The 26,021-nt window shown below is 40.8% G+C and overlaps 1 protein-coding gene across 4 annotated transcripts in view; it reads left to right on the top strand.

Moving 5' to 3' along the window:
* PDE7A (phosphodiesterase 7A) overlaps positions 1-26,021 on the top strand; it is a 182,348-nt gene that overhangs the window by 111,963 nt on the left and 44,364 nt on the right. For 2 of the 4 annotated variants that reach the window (XM_089685335.1, XM_089685337.1), the window contains exons 3-4: positions 21,336-21,368; positions 21,828-21,911. In XM_089685335.1, the coding sequence (XP_089541461.1) occupies positions 21,336-21,368; positions 21,828-21,911 (117 nt within the window). The remainder of the gene's footprint in view (positions 1-21,335; positions 21,369-21,827; positions 21,912-26,021) is intronic. The other 2 variants (XM_089685336.1, XM_089685338.1) reach the window with 1 other exon arrangement.

The raw sequence follows: 26,021 nt of genomic DNA, 5'->3' as shown, positions 1-26,021 counted from the left end.
GTAAACCCCAAATGTATTGCTTGTTCATTCCCATTAAAAACTCAAACATAAAAAGAATGATCGCTTATCACAATCCCAATTTGTTAGACGTCAGACCTCCGCCATCACGGTAAGGCATGCGATATCTCACCACCATGTCGATCCACGGACTGATGTTACTTCCTTCACGTCGTTTAGCCACGTCCCTAACGATTCATCCTTACAATTTCTTCTATTGAATGGCCAAATGGCATGGCATTCCCTTATTTATAACTGACCTCCTTTGGTATTTAACACTTTATACTCCCTTGTCCATCAATGTTCATTCTATTAACCACAGTGGTATCCAGACAGAGACATCTAGTGGTCACACATCATAGTACATCTACTTATATCCAATGTGATAAACTATTTCAACAGATCTCAGTTAGCAGACCTCCATAGAATAATCGTGCATCAAGCCACACTTTATCCCTCAACCTGTCTATAATCAGTCTCTTTACATCACAAACATTATTTAAAATTTGGATAAAATGCATAATAACCTTCATACATATAACATTCAATGCATTGAACTTTCAAATAAACCCCTAAAATTATGAGCTCAGTACTGATATCTATTTAATAGTCACTAATAAAACAGTTGATATAAATTTCAATGTTCAGGCCCTTGGGAGTTAATGTATCTGCCATATAAATCCATTTAATTTCTCTTTTAGATAAATCCCTCACCATATTACTACACCTCCACTGAGGAAAGATCCTATATACCCCCTAAAATTTTAAACTGGTAGGATCCCTTTCATGACACTGTCTAAAATGTAGCGAAATGCTACGGTACTATTGGTATCCCATTCCAAAGTTATATATGTGTTCCGCTATTCTTTTTTTTAAGGGGTCTTTTTGTGCGACCTATATACATAAGCCCACAAGGACATTCCAAAGCGTATACCACATGAGTGGTGCTACATGTAATAAATTCAGATATTTTAAAGTCCTTATTGTTTGCTGAGGATGTGAAGATGGTTATACCCCTTAATCATTTGTTTACCTGTTTACAAGCTTTACACTTTCGACAGGCAAATAAACATCTTATCCCAAAATGTCATCTGTTTCTTAGGGGTGTCTGGAATCTTTTTAACCACTTTACCCCCCAAATTAGGGTCTCTCCGGTAAATAAAAGGTGGATTTTCTGGAAGCACCGGGTTTAACTCCCTGTTCATACGCAGAATGTGCCAGTGCCTCCTGAAAATAGCCTCAACCTCCCTGTATTGTACATAGAAATCAGAAATGAAGCCCCACTCTTGGCTTTTATTAGTTCTATTGTGTTTTTTTTCTCTTAAACATTTCTCTCTTGGCACCTCCATTACTTCCTGGATTGTCCTCTGTATTGGGTCACTATTGTAACCCTTCTGGACAAATCTCTCTTTTATATCACTTGAGATTGGTTCACAAAATCAGATTCTAAACTGCAATTCCTCCTGACTCTCATCTGTCCCTTAGGGATATTTTTTAACCATAACAGATGATGACCACTCGACAAAGACAGATAAATATTCCTGTCAGTTGGCTTAAAATACACTTTGGTTAAGAGTTTATCCCCCTCTCTAAAGATATTAACATCTAGGAAGTGAATTTGTTCACTACTCCACTGGTACTCAAATTTTATATTATTATTATTATTATTATTATTCAGCTCCAGCAAAAATTATTATAGGGCTTTCTCTGATCCTGCCCATATAACAGGTCATCAATAAACCTTTGGTAAAAAATGACCTCCCCCTTATTTCTGCTGAACACGTCTATCTTCCCATTCTCCCATGAAGAGGTTCGCCAGAATGGGCGCAAACCTCACGCCCATTGCACTCCCCTCCTCTAGGTGAAAAACTCACCAATGTAACACAAATTAGTTGTGGAGGGCGGAACCGGCGGGAGATTAAAAAAAAAAATTTGACATACACACAATACATTTTAATCTGTTAGTATTACATTACTATATCAAACCATTTCACCTAACATTTGTCCTTAGTGCTTTGTCCAGTGTCCTGCCTGCACTTTTACCGGTCTTTCTGCCTGGAAACTTGAGAACGTCTATGGCATCCAAAAAGTGTCCCTTTAGGTCAGAAGTGGTTTTAGACCAGCTAGAAAACAGCGATAGTGAATTAGAATCACTTGCAGAACTGAGCGATAGTGATTTGTGTGGAAATCCATCATCAGACACTGAAAACAATTCTGCGACTGGGCTCAGTGGTGTGTGAACTTGGTGCTCTATTTCAAATTTCACTGTTTTTGGTTTGATTACATTATTGCATTACATTTATTTTTATATTATTATTTTTTATAATTATTTATTATATTATAATTTATGATTTCATGTTTCAAACTTTATAATACCCCGGATGTTTATTAAACTCTTGTTTGGACAGATTTCAGTGAGTTATTCCTAAAAATTACAGATCTACAATACACCGTTCCAAATTATTATGCATTTGATATTTTTCTCATTTACCTAAATAATTGATGTAAATAACAGTCAGCATAATTCTCATGTTATCAACTATTAAGAGTACAATTCAAATTTTATTGAACAAACCTCCTAATGATAACAGTATTTTTTTTAAACATGAAAAAACTTACAATGCACTGTTCCAAATTATTACGCTCAGTAAGTTTCAAAACACTTTATAGGTTGTAAAGAACTGAAAATTGTAATTTGTTGTGTTTGCAGCATATTTATTGAAATCAAAAGCTATTTCAATCAAACTTTTAACAACATTTAAACTTTTTAAACATTTTAACAGGTCACGTTACATTTTAACATAGGACCCCTTATTTGATAGCAGCTTCACAAGTGTTGCATCCATTGAACTTGTGAGTTTTTGGACAGTTTCTGCTTGAATTTGTTTGCAAGATGTCAGAATAGCCTCCCAGAGCTGCTGTTTGGATGTAAACTGCCTCCCACCCTCATAGATCTTTTGCTTGAGGATGCTCCAAAGGTTCTCAATAGGATTGAGGTCAGGGGAGGATGGAGGCCACACCATGACTTTCTCTCCTTAAATCCCCATAACAGCCATTGACGCAGAGGTATTCTTTGCAGCATGAGATGGTGCATTGTCATGCATGAAGATGATTTTATTACGGAAAGCATAGTTCTTCCTTCTATACCAGGGAAGAAAGTGGTCAGTCATAAACTCCACATACTTTGCAGAGGTCATCTTTACACCTTCGGGGACCCTAAAGGGGCCGACCAGCTCTGTTCCCATGAGTCCGGCCCAAAACATGACTGCACCGCTGCCTTGCTGATGTCACAGCCTTGTTGGAACAGGATGGCCGTCCACCAACCATCCACTACTCCATCCATCTGGACCATCCAGGGTTGCACGGCACTCATCAGTGAACAGGACTGTTTGAAAATTAGTCTTCATGTATTTTTCTGCCCAATGCAGCCGTTTCTGCTTGTGAGCATTGGTTAGTGGTGGCCGAATAGAAGGTTTATGCACAGTTGCAAGACTCTGGAGGACTTTACACCTTGATGTCTGTGGGACTCCAGAGGCACCAGCAGCTTCAAATATCTGTTTGCTGCTGTGTAATGGTATTTTAGCAGCTGCTCTCTTGATCCGATGCATGGATCTGGCAGAAATCTTCCTCAATGTGCCTTTATCTGCACGAACCCGTCTGTGCTCTGAATCAGCCACAAATCTCTTAATAGTGCAATGATCACGCTTAAGTTTTCATGAAATATCTAATGTTTTCATACCTTGTCCAAGGCATTGAACTATTTCACTCTTTTCGGCAGCAGAGAGATCCTTTTTCTTCCTCATATTGCTTGAAAATGGTGCTCTGCTTAATAATGTGGAACACCCTCCTTTAGTAGTTTTTCCTTTAAATTCGGATCACCTGCCAATCTAATTATCACAGGTGTTTTCAGTGACCAAAAGAGCCCTGAGACACAATGCCATCCATGAGTTACACTGAAAAACAAAATATTTAATCTTTGTGACACTTAAATAGAATTTGCATAATAATTTGGATCAGGGTGTATAAAACAACAAATTTCCATGCAAAACAATGTACCGCTTTGACATTCAAAAATATTGATTAGTTATACTGCCAGGGAGGTTAAAAAAATTGTACCATTCTGATTCAGTTTTCTCATCCCTGAGACCATCTTGTGGGGCTACCTCCCATCTTAATCTGCAAAAAATTATCTTTTCTTTTAGGTAATGCTTCATGGTGCATATATCCCACCCCTCCCGCCCGTTCTTAACCTTTTGAAACCACTAAGCAACTTATTCACTCCCTTGTTATCTCTCGTCTTGGCTATTGTAACTCCCTCCTCATTGGCCGATCTAATCGCAGGCTATCCCTTCTTCAGTCTATCATGAATGCTGCTGCCAGACCCATCCACCTTACTAACCATTCCATATCTGCCATCCCTCCAGTGCCCAACGAATAAAATTCAAAACATTAACAATAACAAATAAAGCCATTTATAACTCTGCCCCAAATTACATCACCAAACTTGTCTCCAAATATCACCCAAGCCATCCTCTCTGCTCCTCCCATGACCTCCTGCTGTCTAGCTCCCTAGTCTCCTCCTCCCATGCTCGTCTCCAAGACTTCTATAAAGCCTCCCCCATCCTCTGGAACTCTCTACCCCAATCTATCAGACTATTGCCTACTCTGCCCACTTTTAGGCGATCTCTGAAAACCTATCTCTTCAGGGAAGCCTATCCCGCCTTCAGCTAATAACAGAATCTTCTATTCCTCTTATCAGTTCATCCACCACAGTTATTACCTTTTGTACCACTAGCCCCTCCATCTTACATTGTAAGCTCCAAGGAGCAGGGCCCTCCTAACCCTCTTGTATTGAGCTGTATTGTTTCTGTATTGATTCCCTTTATATTGTAAAGCGTCAAGCAAACTGTTGGCACTATATAAATCCTGTATAATAAGAATTACCCATGGCTGTAAAGATACCACTATAATCCTCTTGAGGCTGACTCGCTTGTTCAGAGGAAAACAGTGCATCTAAATTGATTTGTCGAGCATTTAAAAAATTCACCACATCCATAGGTGCTAGGATTATCAAAAAACTATAAAATAAAAATGTGCTAAAAATGCATGCAACCAATGCACATTACCTGCACTTATGTAAGAATGGTGAATGCACCTAAGCTTGAGCGCTAGCTACTTCTGTTTAAAAACAATCGTCATGAATAGCAATCAATATAACATTAAACACAGCAGTGCTCCACACTTTTCATAGTTTTCCACCAATTGGTGATGAAAAGTTTTTTGGGTTTTTTTTTCTTTAAAACTTTTTTGTAATTTTTTCATTTATATAGCAAAAAATAAAAAACCCAGTGGTGATCAAATTCCACCAAATAGCTCTGTTTGTGTGAAAAAATGATATGAATTTCATGTAGATACAGTGTTGCATGACTGCGCAATTGTCAGTTAAAGCAATGAAGTGCGGTATAGCAAAAAATTGCCTGGTTAGGAGAGGGTAAAAGTGGTTAAGAACTACATGCACGTAGCTCACACATTTGCTCCATTGTTGGTGACGTTACCAACACGTGGCATATTTAGGTAGTTCTTACTACAACTACTTTGACAATCTGTCACTATGGAAGTGGCAAATTCTTACTGTTTTACTGCCAGTTCTCAGTTTGGGAAACTGGCAGTAATTAAGACCATCTGACCTGGTGTACAAAGGTATGCCAGTACTCAGAGCTGGTCGTGCCTGTCCTGAACAGTTATGAATGTTTTAGCTTCCCACACAGAGCTTTGTCCTTGGTCCCCATTCCCCAGCCAAAAGCTCAATATAAACAAGGATACAGGTGAGGTCATTGTCCAAATATGGTAAACGACTTGTCACTGGGTGGGAGGAGCCTGATGGGGGAACTGAGAGACTAGTTCCCCATTAGGTTCAGTTTGCTATTGATTGATAGTGCACATTAGTGCGCAGATTCAGAAGCTCCTGTTAGAGAGAATAATTGCTATGGATCCACCCACTGCTGTGTGCTGTCAAAAGTAGTGCAGACCTAATGGCTAAAAAGTCTCTCAGTTCCCCATCAGGCTCTTCCCACCTCTAGTACAATTTCCCTGACATAGTGCCTGTCACTGTGACGGCAGCTGTGGTCAGGGATGGAGGAAGGTGTAGACACAGACAGATCCATGTACCTGTCTCTGAAAGGTATGAGTCTGGTGGAAGCAGACTCCCCCCAATTGTGTAGTGAAAAATACAGGTTTTTATATATTATTGGTATAGGGCAGTTGGATTGGTAATGTTAAAACTCTTTGATATGGAAAAATATACCATACTTCTACCCCATGGCGTGTATTTTCATAAGCAAGCTAAGTTCTGTTGCCCCAATTGTGTTGTCTGTTTAAAACATTTCTGGATTAATTCTTGCTCCTAACTGCTATATGAAGAACATTGATCTGTTTATATCAAACCTTGCTCCTGAATAGCCTTATGATATGGCAAATACCTTACGGCCAATTGGCATGAAGTCAGTTGATCACCAGTTTATATATTAAGAGCCCAGATGAAATGCATGCAAACTGCTACAAAACATGAGTGCTGGTTACATGGCATTTGTATGGCTCACTTCTGTTTTGGAATGCTGTTAACTGCAACTCCACCTTTTTGTGACAAAATCCAACTAAGTAGTAAGAATGTGGGCAAATGTTACCCCTAGAGAAATACTAAGTCCTTATGCACACTGCAACTGTCATACGTCCCTTTTACAGGTTTTTGACAGGTTTTTTTTTTTTTTTGCCCCTAAACGCTCTTCTGTGTTAGCGTATGTGTTCATGCACACAGATGTTTAGAGGCAGAAATCTTATTGTAGCAAAATCTCATTCAGAGAAGTGTGTGGGCAGAAAAAAAAACACCTAAGCGTCCAAACACTCCTAAATGCTAGGCGTGTTTTAGTGTGTGAGCATTTATTATTTTCAATGTCCAGAAAAAATAATCTGGCCAATGAAATGAATGAATGTTCAATCACTTGACATGAACGCATCCAAACACTCTTTAGGCACATTTTTAACGTTGATCAGAGGAGTCTAGTGTGCATGAGACCCAATTGTCAAAATGGCCAGTAGCTCCACTTTTCCTATGAATGTTGTACTTGGTTTTGCTGCCTCCTGAACTTTCTGGTGGTTGATGAGGCTGCCCTTAGGCAGGCTCTTGAGGTAGGCAGGGGTCAAGGCCAGTTTTGAATTTTACGATAATAAACACGTATAGCTACTTTTATCTCTTTAATTAACGAATCATTTTGATATGCGTTATGGGAAACCTCTGCTTATGCATTTTTGTCATATTGCATTAAGCAGATTTGTGGCAGGTTTTCATTTTACATTGAACAGATACTTTGCAGAAATCCTGCATCTTCCCCTTGATATGGCTGGATAGATTAGCTATCCCTAAGGAAAAAGGAATGAGGCTGCTTTATTATGATCCATTATTCTATTACCAAAAATTTCTATTTGACTGATTTTGCTTGACTGTACAGTAAAGCATCATGTAACACTGAAAGTGCGTGAACGATTGCTTTCCCATAATGTTCAAGGACTGGGTCCCCTTCTAAGCGCCTCCAAGTTTTTTCCCATCATAAGTCCATGCGAGCTGATAATGTTGCTCTACATTTTGCCCCTTCTTTTACAGCTGGGTATATTCACAGGGATTTTCCTGTATGCTTTTTTGCTAATGCCTCTGAAAAGAAAAGCGAGGGGTAGCGCTCTGTCTTTCCAGACGGCTGTCATTCACCAAAACTAAAGTGATAAGGGATAAGGAAGGGCGATTCCATTTAGTTAAGGGCCATTTAGGGGGAAATCTGGTAACTTTTCTGATTTACTTTGCCCCTAATGTGAATCGGGCAGCCTTTTTTCAATCCCTATTTAAATCTTTATTCGCTGAACTGCAAGGCGATGTTATTTTGGCAGGGGATTCAAATCTAGCCTTAGATTATACACTTGATAGGTCGCACACAGTCAAACTTAAATCCCCTTCCAAACAAAGTCATGACTTTTGACAAAGTATCGCTATACCTTGATGCTTGGAGAGAGGCTAATCCCACCTCAAGAGATTATTCCCATTATTCTTCAGCTCATAATCATTATTCTCGTATAGATTGCATTTTTCTCCCCTCGGAAATGCTATCTAAATTACTTTCAGCCAAAATTGCATCGACGCTCTGGTCAGACCATGACACTATGATGCTGACGCTTTCTAATTTGACAACCAACCTGGTCAAGCCACACTGGCAATTAAATGAGTCCCTTCTTAGTAATGAGTCCTTTTGTCTAGAAGTAGTGGAACACTTGAAATCTTACTTTACAATTAATAAAGCAGAAGATATGACCCCTGCTATTAATTGGGCAGCCCACAAAGCCTCTGTCAGAGGCTTTTTTTTCCAACTGTCCTCCACAATTAAAAGATCTTGCGAAGAGTTGATCTCTGCCAAATCTAAAGAATATGAGGCCTTGTCGGCCCAGCATAAAATTGCCCCAAATTCTGACCTGTTACTTAAGATAGAGCAAGCTCATTTGCAACTTAACTTCTGTCTTACTACAAAAGCAGAAAAGCAACTGCGTTGGATGAACCATAAACTTTTCACATGGCGAGACAAACCAGACTCCCTCTTAGCACGTAAACTTACCCCTAAACATACCTACTGCTTTTGGGAGGTCATATCTCACAGGATCCTCAGAAGATCCTTCGGGAATTTCCTGACTTCTTTGCTACTTTTTACAGTAAACCCCAGCCTGTTGACCCTTCTTCAGTTCAAAACTTTCTAGGGACTTTGCCTTTTCCATCCCTCACCAAGGCCAATGGGGAACTCATGGAACAACCTGTTACTAGCGAGGAGCTTAGCAAAGTTGCTAGAATGCTATTGTCGCATAAATTTCCGGGCCCTGAATGCATACTATAAAACCTTTTCCGAACAGCTTCTCCCCCATATGACACTCTATTTCAATTCTTTAAGAGATGAGGGTGTGATCCCTTTAGATGAGAACAAAGCACATATTAGTGTCATTCCCAAACCTAATAAAGACTCTACTGATATTCTCAACTATCGCCCCATTTCCTTAATTGTGACTTGAAAATTCTAACAAAACTTTTGGCTTTGCGTCTTAATTCCTATATGGCGCATTATGCTCATAAGGACCAGTCAGGCTTCATATCTGGTCTCCAAACAATGGATCAGATTTGTTGTTCTATCACTTTGATATCAGCTGTCCGCTTTAAATGGGATGCTCCCCTATCAAGGGAACTTTGCTTCTTACTTTGGACCTTCATAAAGCTTTCGATAGTTTAACTTGGGAATATTTGTTTACTGCCTTGCAAGCTTTCGTATTTGGTCCTACGTTTCTTGCTTTATTTCATTCGCTATACAATACTCCTTCGGCTCAAGTTTCCAATAGAGACTACAGATCTTCTGTGTTCCCAATTCGACGTGGCACTAGACAGGGTTTTCCACTTTCCCATTGATCTTTGCATTTGCGATCAAACCCTTAGCTATGGCGATCCGTTACCATCCCTAAATCCATGTTGTCCATTGTGGACAACAGGAACGTAAATGTGCCCCATTTGCTGACGATGTTCTTATGAATATTACCTCCCCTTTGAGTACCGTACCTAATCTACAGTCTCTTTTGCGCCACTTCTCTGACCTTTCTGGGCTTTCCTTAAACTCTAAAAAAACGACAGCCTTTAACGTTTCCTTACCCTCTTCTGTAGAACTGCAGTTTACGACTACTTATAACTTTCAATGGGCACGCAACTCTTTGCTTTATTTTGGGATCCACCTAACTACTTCTGTTGAGACCCTTTATCAAGCTAACTACCCCCCCCCCCTTCCTTTTTATAAACTAAAAGATGATCTTCATCGATGAGCTGATTACTCTTTATCCTGGTTTGGCAGAATCAACTCGATTAAAATGACGTTTTTACCCTGATTGCTATATTATTTTAGAACTGTACCGATACCAATTCCAAGACGGGAGTTGTAGCATTTACAAGCTGAGGTTCTCCGCTTCGTTTGGAACAATAGAAGACCTCGGATGAACCAAAAGACATTATGTGCCTCAAAACCGCGAGGCGGGATTGGCTTTCCTAATCTTCAAGCATATTTCCAAGCTGCTCAATTTGCCCAACTGGCCTACACCACTGCTAAGGGACCTACTCCCCTCTAGGTTTCTATCGAAGCTCTCTCCTGCCATCCCTTAGCAGTCGGCTCTTTACTTTGGCTTCCTAATTGATCTCGCCCTCCTATACTGTGCCCCATGCTGTCTTATTCTTTGACAGTCTGGGATAGAGTGCGCCATCGCAAATCATTAGCTTCTCCACACACGCCCTTGGTGCCTGTTTTTGTAACCCTGAGTTTGTACCTGGTTTATTTCCTGCCCCATTCCAATGGTGGATTAATAAAGGATTACTACGGATAGGAGACTACCTTAAGGGTGATTGAACTCACTCTTTGCAACACTTTAAAGATAAATTTCAAATGCCCTCTTCCGAAATCCTTAGATACAATCAAATTGTCTTTTATTAGCTCGAAGATCGCTTTATTGGATGAATCACCCATACTTACCAATTTTGAACTTTCCTGCCAGAATAGGGATTTTCCCAGAAGCCGTTTCTCCACAGTGTATACTCTCCTCACTGATCCGAACTGTAAGCTTCCCTATATGGATAAATGGCAACGGGACCTGAATGACACTTATGGCCTATTTGCCGTGGAACTATCTAAAGTTTCCATCAACACTACTCTACTTGAAGCAAACTACAAAATGTTACTACAATGGTACTTGGACCCTACTGGGACTGCGAAGATGCATCCATCTGCCTCACCGATGTTCTTCCGGCATTGCGGCCAGATGGGCTCTATGTATCACATCTGGTGGAAATATCAGATAGCAACCATATTTTGGATCCGCGTGTTTAATTTCATCTATACTGTGAGGGGGGTGAATATTCACAGATCCCTGGAGACGGTCCTCTTTCATCAATTCCTGGATACCATTCCCAGAAAATCCCTTAAACTGATCACCTACAGTATATGCTGTTGTCAGCGAGATTTACTATTGCTAGACATTGGAAGCAATCGGTTATCTTGATTGATTATGCTAAGAATAAACTGAATTGGATTATGATTAACACACTCAAATGTGTTCTACACAACAATACTAGTAAATTTGATAAGACATGGGACTCGTGGACTCGATATATTTCCATGCCTTAATGTCTCTCGACTTGACCCTCTCTTTCTCTTTTTCTATCCGCTTTTCTTTATTCTTTATTATTCCCTTTTTCCGTGCTCTGGGGCTGGTTACGCCTAATCTCTATATGTTCTACAACATTTGCCATGCCTCAAACAACACTTACTCTGTGTGTATTCTCAGGTCTACGAACAATGGCTGTTTCCCATTCCTCTTCCACTATGTTCCTTCCTCCATCACTGTGTCCGTCGCCTATATATGGTTGGATAAATGATGTGGACTTTTTATTTGGATTATTCAATAGCTACTCTACAGAGTTTCTAGTTTCCTAGTGCGTGTCTTATGTTCGATAAACTATGTTCTTTGCATTGTGTTGAAATCTACTCATTGTGGCATGACTATTGTTTACTTGTCCTATTTGTTATTTGAAAATTATTCAATAAAAACTATTGGAATAAAAAGTGCGTGAAGTGGACACACTGAAATATTTGAGACATTTTAAAGACAACAGAAGCCCTCCAAAAATTGGGAAAAGAGCACGAGAACAATAATCAATGTTTAATAAATGTTTCCTTTTCTAATCTGGGAAGCACAAGACAGCTGAGATGTAATATAAAATGATTTGCTTTAATGAACTAATATTGCAGGAGGGTGAAGTAGCGTTAGTCACTCATACTGTCCTAAACTATACAGTTAGTAATGTGTAAAACAGAAATGTAAGCACCTTAATATAAAAAGATTCTATGCACAAAAAGGTAACCAATGTCACCCTAGAACATCAATATAAACAAGAGAGTGCAGCACTAAAATATTAAAAAAAAAACAAATTGTAAATTAATATATGAATATCCCTTCTCCGATACACTAAATTAAATAATAGAAATATATAAATTATATGAATTATATAAAAAGTTCCAATAAGCAGATAAAGTGACTCTTGTGCTCTGGTGACTCTAGGACCGGTGAGTGCGCATTACTTTCACCACTATTGCATGGATACCATGTTATGCACAGCACACACGATGAGAAAATAGTCCAAACAATACTGCTTTCGGAGCGATCATCCTATAATCTGGTCGTTGGTACACAGCTTTCAAGAGCCTATCATGACAGCTCATGCAAAATGATCTAAACAGACAAACACAAAAATTTTTCTCACAAGATAACAACAAACTATTTTCATGTAATCAGTACAGTATTAGAGTGACCAAGACCGCACATGCTCAGAAACAAAAGAATGCATTACAATACAATACATCACATCATCATGGGAGTTGTATTCTGTTTTAAGAGAATTTTCTTAAAGGATAGGTTCACCTTTGGGAACATGTTACATGTTCCACCTGTTTTTAGGGTGGAACATGTAACATATTCCCATATCCGACCGCTGCCCCCCCTCCCTCTGACAGTATGGGGAGAAGTCTCCCCATACTATCTATCAAATTTGAAAACAGCGCAGCCGTGCGGGGCTCTGCCCACACGGCTGTATCATTCATTCGCGGACCTCCGTGAATGAATGAACTGCAAGTCCCAACAGCCTTAGTAGCTGTCAGGTTGTAGTTTTCAATTAGCTACCACGGCGCTGTGGAGCACCGTGGTAGTTCATTCAAGCCTCTTGTTAGAATATCTGCTTGCTTGTACATACTGTAGAGCAAGCAGATATTTTGACAGGTCTGCAGGAGACCTGCATGGCATCAGCGATCTACTGATCACTGGTGCAATGCTTTCCAGGCTCCTGTAGACAAAAATAATAAGTGCACAGTTTTTTTTTTACCTGCAAAAAAAAAGTGCATTTATTATTTTTGTCTAAAAGGTGAACCTATCCTTTTAACTCCAGTAACCCATTCATTTTTGATATGAGACTAGCATGCAAACAAAAGCATCATTCAATCATTTGTCCGACAGTCTTATGTGTACGAGGCTGAACTGTACCTGCATATTGAGGTTACTGTAAGCTATTTTATTGCTTCCTCTGTCATGTCAGATGTCTAGTAATCACTAGATAATAGCTGTAAATTTCAACCTTGCCTTAAACAGTCAGATATTTCCAGTCTGACCAGATACAATGGCCTCTGGCTGACTTAGAAGTCAGCCAGTTGATAAAAATACATTCAGCCAGTGAAGATGAGGTGGTTACAGGTAGTGAAAATAAGTAAAGTCCTTTTTTTTTTTTTTTTGCAGAGTTTCCACAGCTGCTATCTAGGAATTGCTAGAGAGCTTTGTTAGGAGAGGGAACGTAATAAAAAGCTTACAGCAGCCTCTGTGCACAGATACAGCAATGGAATAGCAGGAGGAATAGCATTAGTCAGGCTCCAGAGCTGTCCTGTTTATCCTTACTTCATTAGCTGCATACTTGCTGCAGGTCAGAGAGTTGCTTGCTAGTGAAGACTGAAAACTGTGTATTCCACGTCTTGCATAGCTGTTCCAAGTTAGTAACTCACTATACTAGTTTGTACCACTCCAGGTGAGACCACACCAGGGGCGGCCTGACCATTCAAGCACGCGGGCACTGCCCAAGGGCCCAGGGTCAGTATGGGGCCCCAGGTACCTTTCATTGGCTTTTTGCATAGGCTTTTTTGGTATGGGCGAGGACACGGGCCCCATGATCCCCTATTGCCCAGGGGCCTATGAGTTGTCAGTCCGCCCCTGGTCCACACTTGTCTGAACCAAACACCAGGTGCATGTCCAACTCTCTGCTGATCAATGGCAACTTCAGAAGATGATGATGACGGAACAACCAACCTGTATTGCAGAAATCTTTTTATTACATTAGCAGTAGTACAAATAGAAAATCTGATTGACCTCTTGAACGTTTTACTACAAACAGCGCTTAGTCATAATAGCGAACCAGAATTGGGATGACAGCTCTGGAAGAAATCATGGAAAGCCAATTAGTTATGGCAGCTGCATTTTAATCAACACGGGTTTCCTACTGGAAGTAAAATGATTTCCACACATTCACTCTAGTCTTTGATGTATGTTTCCTGTTGGTTATGTCCTTCAATGTTTTATTTACTTTATTGGTACATTTTTTCAGAGAGCTCTATATTAACTTGTAATATCTCAAGGACAGACGTATAAATATAATGATATACAGCAGACCATTTTTATGAAGTTAGCAGTGTATTTTAAGACGTAAACCATTTCCAGTTGTGCATATGTAGCAATCTAGACACAACAGCCATGTTCAAAAAAGAGTGAAATCATCACTTTGGCCATTCAGAGCAAAAGGGTTTCTAAAGCCCCCCCATCCTTTCTAAGTTATTGTTAACGTTATCAGCAATACAGCCCTGAGTTTGCCTAGAAATGCATTGTCACTTTTTCTGTGACAGTGTTTAAGTGGTAATTAAGTGAAACCCAAACAGAATTCCTCTGCTAAAGTCAGACCAGTTTATGATGTATTCTGATTGTTAATCTTAAACCCAGGAACAAAAATGTATTATTGCAGAGTAACAATACTTTGATATCTTGGGTGCTTCCATTTGTTTTTTTTTTTCTGCCTTTTTTCCCCTTTTATTCAAATTTCACTTAGTGGTTTTGAGGGTAACACAATTCTTGTCCTAGGGCAGTGATGGCGAACCTTTTAGAGACTGAGTGCCCAAACTGCAATCCAAAACCCACCTATTTATTGTACAGTTCCCACTCTGCAAAAAAACCTGAATACTGAAGTTTTAGTCTAGAGAAAACAACCCATACATTTTATATCTTTTGTCTTAAAAGAAAAACACTTAACAGAGCTTCCACTGACCACCAGCATAAGGGTCAAAGTTTCAATGACCACCAGCACGAGAGGGAAAATTTCCACTGACCAGCAGCACAAGCTAAAATCTTGTGTTAATAAAAACGAATGTTATCCTTGGCAGCACACTGACCGGCCATGCGAAAGCTTGGACGAGTCGTGGCTAATTAGTCACTGCTCGTGATATCATAGCCTGTAGCCGGTTCTCCTTTCCAAGCATGTGCATTGGCCCCTATGTGCGCTGTTATCAGATGCTCGGCTGTTGGGGCTACTTGGCTCATGTGCCGACAGAGAGGCCCCTGCGTGCCATAGGTTCGCCACCACTGTCCTAGGGTGACATCACCCTTTCTACAAAGGGGCAGCTTTCAATGTGGTTCTAAAGGCTGAAGTTTTTTTGTTTTTTTTTACCTTCATGCATTCTATACATGAAAGCAGGCCCCCCAATACTTACCTGAGCCTGATTTAGATTCAGCAATGTGCACAAGGCCATCGGCTCTCCCGGTCTCTCCCTCCTCAATCACAGCCAATGAGGAGGGAGGGGGGCAGAGGGACACACAGTGTATTTATGGACACACAGAGATGGCTTGGAAGCGAGCAGCTTGCTCTGGTGGCACTCAGCGGGGTAGGGGGGAGAGCGGAACGCTAGAAGCTCGTGTGTGGAAGATGGGGAACCCAAGAAGAGGAGGATCGAAGCTACTCCGTGCAAAGCCATTGTACATAGCAGGTAAGTATTACATGTTTGTTTGTTTTTTTAAGCTGAAATGTTCTTATCACTTTATATAATTCAGTGATGTTCTCATCTTAAAGGACATTAGAAATATGTATTATGCAGTTTTATATTCAGCTAACATCAGGGCACACACTAAAGCTGGTCATACACTGGTGGATTTTTGAGAAAACCTTTGTAGAAAGATTCGTACAAAAAGTATTTGTACATTTGGTAACTTGATGAATGTCATTCAAAAGTACTTCAAAATTTTGTTTGCTTTTAACATTAAAGTGGTTACTCTGTAAAAAAAATAAAAGTCAGCAGTTACAAAAACTGCCACTTCCACTTCCGATCGCCTAAGCAATCGAAGTGGGAGCGGGTACCTGTCAATTTCAGGTAACCCCTCCACAAAGGTGCCAATCTTTAATGGGGAGCGAGAGACCTGTCTTTAAAGCGAAACTTCCTCTTTTGGGTGGAGCTCCGATTTAAATTTGGAACAAATGGATTTTACTGAATGAAAACCACATTCTTCAAAAATTAATTGTATGAGAAAATGTTTCCATCCTACTCCTTTGGATTTTCTCATTGTGGCCAAAAATGAATATCATTTTGACCTCATTGATGATTAGAAAATCAAACAAATGTTCTTAAACTAGTAGATTTTTGTTTGAAAATTTTTCATTTTATGTCAAGGTTTAGTGTACCTCATGTTCTCTGGTAGAAATCTCATTATGTAAATATGTCTTCTTGTCAGATTTGTTTCAGGTATGCTGTAAAATTTACAATTGTTTGATTTCAAAAGGCTTCCAAGTGCATTATCCACTTGCCCTCCAGGCCATTTTTTGTGATACAGCACTGTGTTACTTATATATTGATAATTGCGCAGTCATGCAACGGTGTAGATAAATGAAATTAATGTCCTTTTTTTCCCTCACGAATAGAGCTTTCTTTTGGTGGTATTTGATCATCTTTGCGGTTTTTAATTTTTGTGCTATAAACAAAAAAATACTGACAATTTTGAAAAAAACAATATTTTTGACTTTTTGCTATAAAACATATCCAATAAAAATTAAAAAAAAAAATCAAATTTCTTTGTACATTTAGGCCAAAATGTATTCTGGTACATGTCTTTGCTAAAAAAAAAAAAAAAAATCCCAATACGTGTAAATTAATGGGTTTACATGAAAGTTATAGCATCTACAAATGGCGGTATATGTACTGGAATTTTTATTTTCTTTGCTATTAATGACGACAATCAATGACTACGGTGGGCATTCTGACACTGGGTGGAAACTAACTGCTACTGACATCCCCAGTGACACTATTACAGTGATCAGTGCTAATAAACAGCATTGACACTGTAATAATGACACTGGGCAGGAAGGGGTTAACATCTGGGGCAATCAAAAGGGTTAACTGTGTGCTGTGTGTGTTTTGCTGTGTGCTGTGTTTTACTCGGGAGACTTGCTGTTTTGTATCTCTTTGCTGTGCAGAGAGATACAAAACAGCATGTCCATGCTGACAGGAGAGAGACCTGTGTTGTTTACACACTGGTCTCTCCCCTGTCAGATTTACCCGGCGATAGCAGAGTGCCGGCCGGGACCCGGGGATTGACATCTGTAGTCGCCAAAAGCGGCGCGGGTAGGGCAGTAAACTCATGCCCCCACACCCGGAAATCGAAATCACGCATATATACGTGATTTTGCACAGCCTTGCCACCCTGTAACAGCACTTTTGCTATAGGGCGGAGGGCAAGTGGTTAAAGTAATATTAAAGACAATATAAAAAAAAACACAACAAACATGTAATATTTACCTGCTCTGTGCAGTGGTTTTGCACAGAGCAGCCCGGATCCTCCTCTTCTCAGATCCCCCTCCGATGGTCCTGGTCCCTCCCTCCTGTCGGGTGCCCCCCACAGCAAGCTGCTTACTATGGGGGCATGCACACTCCCCAGCCGCTGCTCTGTGTGTCCATTCACACACAGCCACAGTGCGGCCCTGCCACCTCCTTTCTTTATTGGATCACTGGCTGTGAATGAAAGCAGTAGGAACCAATGGCTCCCGCTGCTGTCTTAGCCAATGAGGAGGAAGAGTCCCCAGGGAACCTGTGCACATCTCTGGATCTCAATGGGGCTCAGTTAAGTATTTGAGAGCTGGGGAGGCTGCCACACACAGAAGGTTTTTACCTTGAGCCTTTAAAACCACTTGAACAAAGACGCAACCCATATGTAGAAAGTTTTTTAAAAGCATTTATTACAAAAGTAAAAGTTATATGTAATTTTCAATTTGGCTCCTTACTTTTAAATAAATGTCAAGGTGAGCATACTGTATGTTTAAAAACTGAACGTGATTACAAGCTTGAGATTTTTTTTTTTCTTTTTTTTGTTGCATTTGAAAATATAAATTTTAGTAAATCCATTTAAAGACTGCTGAAGGATTAGATTGTGCATAGTATGGTGATATGGCAGCTATTATTAAAGTAATATATACTGTACCTTCTATCTGTTAGTCCTCTTTGTGTCTAAATTTAATAGAACCATTTGGGAACTAGACAGACATGTTTGGTTATTTGTACATACAAACTGACTTTAAAAGAAGTATAGGAAAGCGCAAAAAAAAAATCATAATCGCCTGGTAGGTGGCAGCACCGATCCCAGCTGCAGCTGTCCCCTGCCGGCCCGAGAACTGAGCCGATCAAACACCGCTGATCGCTCAGTTCTCCCCCTCCGCTCTGAGCAGAGTGCGGTGACTCTCACTCACTGGTTCTCTGCTCTGCCCCTTCAGCACTCACTGGAGGGCCAGGCTGTGGAGGTGCGAGAGGGGCTGGCTTAGTCTTTCCCGGATCAGCTGAGTGATGTCGGCTGAAAACTGGTCAGAGAGTGCAGAATTGAACTGCTCTCCTGTGATCCATAGAAGTATAGTCAAAAGAGCTTTGGTTATACTTCTTTAAAAAATACATTTTTATATATATATATATATATATATATATATATAAAATAAAAAAGGTGTTTTACTTGCTTGCTCTAAACAGTGAATTTGCACAGAGCAGCCCCACACCTTCTCTTCTCTTGGGGTCCTTCGCCAGTGCTCTCCCCTTCTCCTTTTCCCAATACCAGACCACTTGTTATGGGACACTCGTGCGGGCACATTCCCAAGCCGGGCTCTGTTCATCTATAAACACACACAGCACAGCTCAGGCCCGCCTCATCCCTCCTCGTAAGATTTGATTTACCACAGCAGGAGCCAATTCCTTCTGCTGTTGTCAATCAACATAGTATGTGAAACCAGGAAGAGGGGAGAAGAGCTGCTACAAATGTGACACTGTTGGGAGTACTGATGCTTGCTCGCTCCTGAGCTGGCTCTGTGTGCCTCTGTTCCCTCCTCACTGGCTGTGATTGAAAGCAGCTGCTGACTCTGAGCCACTGAGAAGGGAAAGAGCTGAGATCACTGGATCGAGATTGGGCTCAGAAAGTTTAAGGGGGGCTGGGGGAAAGGGGGACTGACCATTGAGGATTTTTTATCTTAATGCAGAGAAAGCATCAGGTAAAATACCTTTATACCACTTTGAGTGTTTAGCATTTGATTGCTAATTGTTGATATGCCTTGACTTGTAGAGTTTTGAATTATTTTATAATATTTAATTATTACTGTGGTTACAGGTGTTTTTTGTGAAATGGTTTTTCCATAGGCATTTTTTTCCAAATGCAAAAATTGTTTTAAAAATATATACTTATTCTAAATAGATTGTTAAATAAATTAGATTCAATGATGCAGAGTAAAATATTAGTTGATATTTATTCAGCATTATTTTCCCATTACAATGATATATATGTTGGAGGCCTTTTTGACCCTTAAATAAACGTTAACGCACGTAGGATTCTATGTTTTGTTATTATTGCTGTATTACAATTTTAAGTGTTTACAGGAATATCCATAGGGTTGTATGTGTTCAGGACATATGCCCCGAAAGCAGGACTTCTGCATCTGCGTCATACATCCCTTAACATGAGTACTTCTCAGTGCAGCATCCAACCACCACATATTTCAGCCTGTCATAGATTTGGCAGATTTTTGACTGGACATTGCAACTGTGCTTGCAGGGCACCCAAAAATGATGGGATTTGATTCAGATGGGGCAGACTGCATGTGGGGGCACATAACCTAAGGCCTTGTTCACACAACGTGCAGAGATGTGAGTTTTTCTTGCATGTGTTCTGCAAGGGCCCCAAAAAAAAAGAATGTTCTCAATGTTCCCAGTTCACACCTTAACAATAGTATTGTGTGGATGTTTTCTGCACAGGAATCTGCAACATGTATAAAACTAATTGAAACGTGCATGAAAACTGATGTAAACTCGTGTCTCTGCATGTGAAATCTGCACATCAGTTTCCATCAGTTTTATACATATATGGTGTGAACGAGGCCTATATGTCCTCGCAAAAAAAACCCAAAACAGTATTTTGTAAGATTATATGTGTTTACTTTTTTTATTTGCTAATGAGTAAAAAAGGGGACATAAGGGGTTTATTACAAGACTTGCACATTTCTGTCTATCCTTTTAATGTCATTTATATGGTTATCAAAAGTTAATAAAGAGCACTGCAGGATGGCCTTGGGTTCCAGGAGTGCAGACCTGACATCAAGAGTGTAATTGGTTTGTGTTCTATAAAGAGACAAAAACCAGAGCTTTTTAATACTGTACAAGGACCTAAAATGATAAACAAACTATGCACTGTTTTCTGCAGACCCATCATACAGAAACACACTTTTTAAAGCCTGTTTGCATTTTCTTTTTTCGATTTGTGTGAGGAATCCCATACAAAGTTGAGAACAATCTAACAAATCCATACAGAGGCCACAAGATATGAACTATGGTTACTAAATGGCTGACAATTATAACCAGCCTGTCTGATTTTTTGTTTGCATGCAATTGCTGTCGGTGGCTATAGCCGCTAGTGGTAATCATTGTGTTCTGCCAGCAGGGAAGACTCCCTAATAACGGAATACAACAGTGCTGCAGGAGAGGTTGTAGGAAAGAACATTGCATCAGCTATAGCTTGCTTAAATTAAGTCTTTCTTTTTCCCCTAAAAGTGTGTTAAACTTGGGCAAATAAGACAATACAATTTCCCATCAGCTCAGGCAGTCAAAGGAAAGGAAGTGTTTGTAATCTGTGTCCGTGTGTGTGTGTATTTTTTTTTCCTTTGCTAGAACTTTCATCTGTTCTATAAGCTGCCCAGAGATGGATAGAATCTCAAGGAAAACTCTTAATAAAAGTCTTAGGAACACATACACTGTTAGAAATTTGTTCATTTGTGAAAAAAATCTTGAACCCTACTCCTTCGAATGTTTTCGTAACTGTGGTTGAAAATGAATGTCAATTTTGTGTCTACTGTATTAATGATAAGAAAAACGGACAAACTTTCTTTATAACCTTCTTTTACCAAGAATTTTCATTCAATATTTTCAATATTCTACCCATATAGGGCCAGCTTTGGAAGGTAGTTTAAGTTGGAAGGAAAGCATGCAGTTGGGTGGTATCCATTTAAATAATTTAAAAATATGAATCGGTTCACTTGTATTACCCTTCTCTGAAATAGCTAATGTTGACCACCTTCAGTGGATAATTCATTATTTGACAGTATATTATGTTAATACTGAGTTTTGGTGTTTTGATAGGCTCTTGTGTAATATTCAAACAGCTGAGTGCAAGTAAGTAACACTAGTGGGTCCATATGGCATTACTGAGTGTGGGGAAAAAAAAGCTGAGCTGCAAAAATCTGCCATTTCTAGGTGCTGAGCCTTGTATACTATGCAGACTCCTGTTTGTGAGCATCCTTCAGGCAGATATTACTGAATGAAAAGTGATCTTGTATTGTCACAGTTAGGTGCCTTGTACCATCACACTGTAAGAACATACAGTTTAGGCTCATCTGAATGCTTAACACATGCTTTGACTTGGTTTGCGCAGGCAGTAATTGACACTATAAGAGCATGCAGTTGCATGTTTGAAAGTATAATTTTGGAGTTGTGTAAGATAATAGTGTATCCTCTTTTTTTTTTTTTTTTTTATCCTTTTTCTTTTCTTGTAGTGTAAATGAAAGAGCTTCACCAGTAGTACTGATAACATAACTGTGCTGTCTGTTTACTTTCTTCTTTTTCTTTTCATAGGAGATGTTCGAGTAAGAAGCAGAGCCGGCTTTGAGTCTGAAAGACGTGGCTCTCACCCTTACATTGATTTTCGTATTTTGCACTGTAAGTCAGTGAAAAACACATGGTTTCACAGGCCATTGATGCATTTTGTTTATGCCACTAGGTGTCGGTGTTGGATTTATTTTATTTCATTGTGATGTTTTATGTTTGGCCTGTTTATCATCTGCAACCATATGAACTACCGTAATTAAAAATAAATTTTATATATATATATAATTAAAGGTTTTACATCATCCTGACACAGAGATATGTTTACATTGAGAATATTGATTATAGCAGAAAATTAAGTGGCTTACCATTGAAATACATAGTAGAATAATTAATGTGCCTACTTTTAGAATATTGAAGCCAAAAAGTGGCTTACCATTGAAATGCATAGCCAAATAATCAGTGTGCTGAGTTGCTGCTTGTATTTTATTCTTTATTGTACATCACCGTACACAGGTCATATTCATAGCTACTTGGGTTATACTGTCACCCTTAGATGAATGGATAGGCCAAAAAAAAAGAGCTAGGAATCCCCTGCCCAGGCATATACCCATCCCCTGAATGCATGCAACCTATTCATACAACATGGGTAATAGACTCTTACCTTCGTGTGATTGGACACTGGCAAGCTTCTGAGGACATGTCCCTCTGGGGCGCCACCCCTATAACCCTACCCCAGTCCATGAGTCCTCATTTTATTGTTAGTGTCTGTAGGTGACGGACCGGAAAAAAATAGCTTCACTAGTTTTGTTTCCTTTATTATTTTATCTAATTCTGACTTCTATTCTCAACTCTTTCTAATGCCTACAAAAAAAAGCAGTGTATTCAGATTGGTGCAACCTCTCTAAAACCTTGGAAACTGTACCCAGATGCTGAGCTATGGGGACGGCCTGTAATGTTGCTTCAGTCACTGGTTCCTGCATTGGACACTCACCTTGGCACTTGGTGCAATGCATTCATAGTCACAGAGTGTGTTATGGACCAGCCGGCGGTAGCCTCTAGTGCTCCACAGACCGGGATTCCCCAAGGCGCAGAATCTAAGCCCCGACCTGCTTGTTCACCAGGGCCCCTGATGGTGGGGATGGACTTGGAGCAGGCCAAAACCAGGTCGCGGCCCCTGGGCGCAACCAGTTGTGGTAGAAGCACTTGCCGGTGGTATATAGCAGGTGAGAGCCTGATGTGAGGAGGCAGAGTGAGCGAAGTCAGACAGTCTAGGTCGGTAACGGTGGAGGCAGGACGGTACAAGCGGCAAGCAAAAGGATAGACAGGTCACAGGCCAGGTTCGGTAAGGCGAGATCAAAAGTGCAGGATTAGGCAGGAGAATGGTCAGACAAGCCAGGGATCAGAGCAGGAGACAGTCAGCGAATCAGGGTCAGGCAGGGTCGGCAACAAGGCAATCTCTCAGGAAACACAGGATACAGGTAAAGACCATACGGCAACTTGAGCATAGACATAGCCTGTGTAATTAGGGCGCCCTGCGCCCTCATTGGTGCCAGGTGCGTGTCCGCGATCACAAGTGCGCATGCGCGCACCCCAGGCTTTACCGCACCGCACCCAGGTCCTAATGCCCGCACGCTAGTGCGCCCCGGCATACCGCACATGCGCAGACCTATGCGCCGTGGTAAAGCCTGGGGTCCCTGACAGAGTGCTATACAAGTTGAACATCGCGCTGAGTAACAGTTCGCAATGGGGAGTGTTGACATCCAATAGGTTGACGCGTTTCAAGGACTTGCCTCTTCCTCGGAGCTCTGAGGAAGAGGCAAGTCCTCGAAACGCGTCAGTATATTGGATATCTACACACCCCATTGCGGACTGTTACTCAGCGTGGTGTTGACCCAGCTGTTCTTTTATGATGTGCCTTGACTTTATTCTCGTTTGTGAGTACAACACCTATTTTATTTCTTATTAAACATTTTTTATGGTAATGCACTAGGCCTGTGCGCCCTCTCTTTGTTCTTTCCTCATTCAGATTTGCAAAAGGCCCTGAACCACATATTCTCAGAGGGAGTTTTACCAAATGGAGTTGTTGGACCACCACAGGACAGGTTCACGGGACCTGTTCACAGTGCCAAATCCCAATGGAGGTGTCCATCTTATCCTGGACTTAAATTTCCTCTACAAATACCCTCACATTACAAAATTTCATGTGGAAACATCAGTAATTGTGTCTCTGAGGCAAGGGGAACACGTGGCATCTGTGAACATCCAAGATGCTTAGCTACGTGTTCCCATTTACCCACCTCACGGTCGCAGATGACCACTTCCAGTTTGCCTGTCTTCTTCTCCCAAGGTGTTCACAAGAATCCTAGCAACCATGCTTGCCCTTCTTAAAATTCAGGGCATCCAGGTGCAAGCTATCTAGGTAACCTCCTGGATCTACCCATGCTCCTAACAATCCAGGCAAGAAAGTCCTTGTTCTGGTTGATCACCACTCCAAATCTAACAACAGGAAAATCTTTCCTTTCATACAATTGGAAAGTCCTTAAAACAGACACAAGTCTTTCAGGCCTAGGAGTACTCTTCTAATCCTTAACAGTTCAGGGAACATGGTCAAAAGAGAAGAGTCCAAGCTCAATGCTGTTAGGCTATCCCTCGGACTATCAGTACTGGATCCCTCTCCGCCTCTTCTAAATTGTCGCCTAGTTTGGGTGCAGTGAGACAATGTCACAGTGGCATATATCAACCATTAAGGGGGCATGAGGAGCCTGGCTGCCCTGAGGGGAAACAAATCAGATTCTGTTATGGACAGACTCGCTGTCCATCAATTTCTGCAGTTCCCGAATCAAGGAATGGACAAGGGGGTGAATTATCTCAGGCGCCACTGCTTGAACCAAGTGGAATGGTCACTTCATCCAGATGTGTTCAGTCCGATTTGCCATAAATGGGCAACTCGGGCATAGATGTTCCAGTTATCACCCGGTCTCTTTTCAGGCTAAATTGTTAATTCCCTTAACTGAGCATTCTACCTAGCCTACTCCACTGTGATTCCTCTGGCAGTGAATTGACCCAGAAGAACCTGGTACACAGACATGTGCAGACTTCTTGCAGAGGACCCTTGGCCTCTTCCTAACAGGCAAGATCTGTTATCCCAGGGCCCTCTATTCTACCCTGCTTCACAGTCTCCAGCTTTAAAGGGTTGTAATAAAAGGGCATGGTGTCAAGAGGTTACAAGCTGGCATTTTGTTGATTTTTGCCCCTCCATGTTTTAGGCACTCAAGGGTTGTCTTCGGAGCCAAAAAGAGCAGGTTTTCCTTGCGGCTCTGGAAAGGATGCTTTTCTAGGGGGTGATTGCACCTCTGCTGCAGAGTGAGAGGCTTCACTGCTTCTATTTCAACATGTTTACGTTCCTAAGCCAAACTGAGACATCAGGTCTATTCTGGACCTCAAGACTGTCAACAAGTTCTTGAAAGTAAAATAAATTCAAGATGGAATCCACTCAGCTGGTAATTTCTTCTGGTACCAGTGGGTATCAAGGATGCCTACCTATGCATACTGAATTTCCAGCCTCACCAAAGGTTTCTGGGATTCACAGTGACAGCTCTTCACTACCAGTGTGTGGCATTGTTTTTCAGCCTGTCCGCTGCTCCCAAATTGTTTACCAAGTTGTTGCCTCCAGTTCTCAGGTGTGAACGTAGGGTATTTTCATTGTGGGGTACCTAGACTATCAGCTTCTCAGAGAGCAGTTGACTCTGAAGCTGAGATAAGATCTGCCAATGCATCTGACTCCCAAGACCAGGTCAGTTCTGTAATGGTAGATTTTCAAGCAGATGCTGGATGCCGGGAGATCCTTCCAATGAGCTGGAAAGTCTTTATGAGATGCCAGACTGTGTGGCTGCTGAGGTGTTTTGGAGTACCTCTAGGTTCCAGGGAATGTGATCGTCAGAGCAGAAGTTGCTGGTTATCATCCTGGAACCTCACGCATTTTAGTTGGCTCTTCTATACTGGTCGATTTCAAGGCCTTCTTGTCAGGATGTAGTCACACAATGCCGTGGCCATGGCATTCACCAACCATCCATGAGTGACAAGTCTGAAGTTGTGTTGTTCAAGAAGACGTGGAGCTGATCTTTTCTTGGGTAGAACTTCTTGTTCTTACTCTTGCTCTCTCCACTGTGCACATTATTGGCATAGGAAATTGCACTTTCTTTTACACCAGCCGAATCCGAG

The sequence above is a fragment of the Staurois parvus genome, unplaced genomic scaffold, assembly GCF_062004578.1.
Source record: "Staurois parvus isolate SC_StPar_1 unplaced genomic scaffold, SC_StPar_1.0 ptg000371l, whole genome shotgun sequence".
Taxonomy (NCBI): Eukaryota; Metazoa; Chordata; class Amphibia; order Anura; family Ranidae; genus Staurois; species Staurois parvus.
This window is presented reverse-complemented; position numbering and strand designations above follow the sequence as displayed.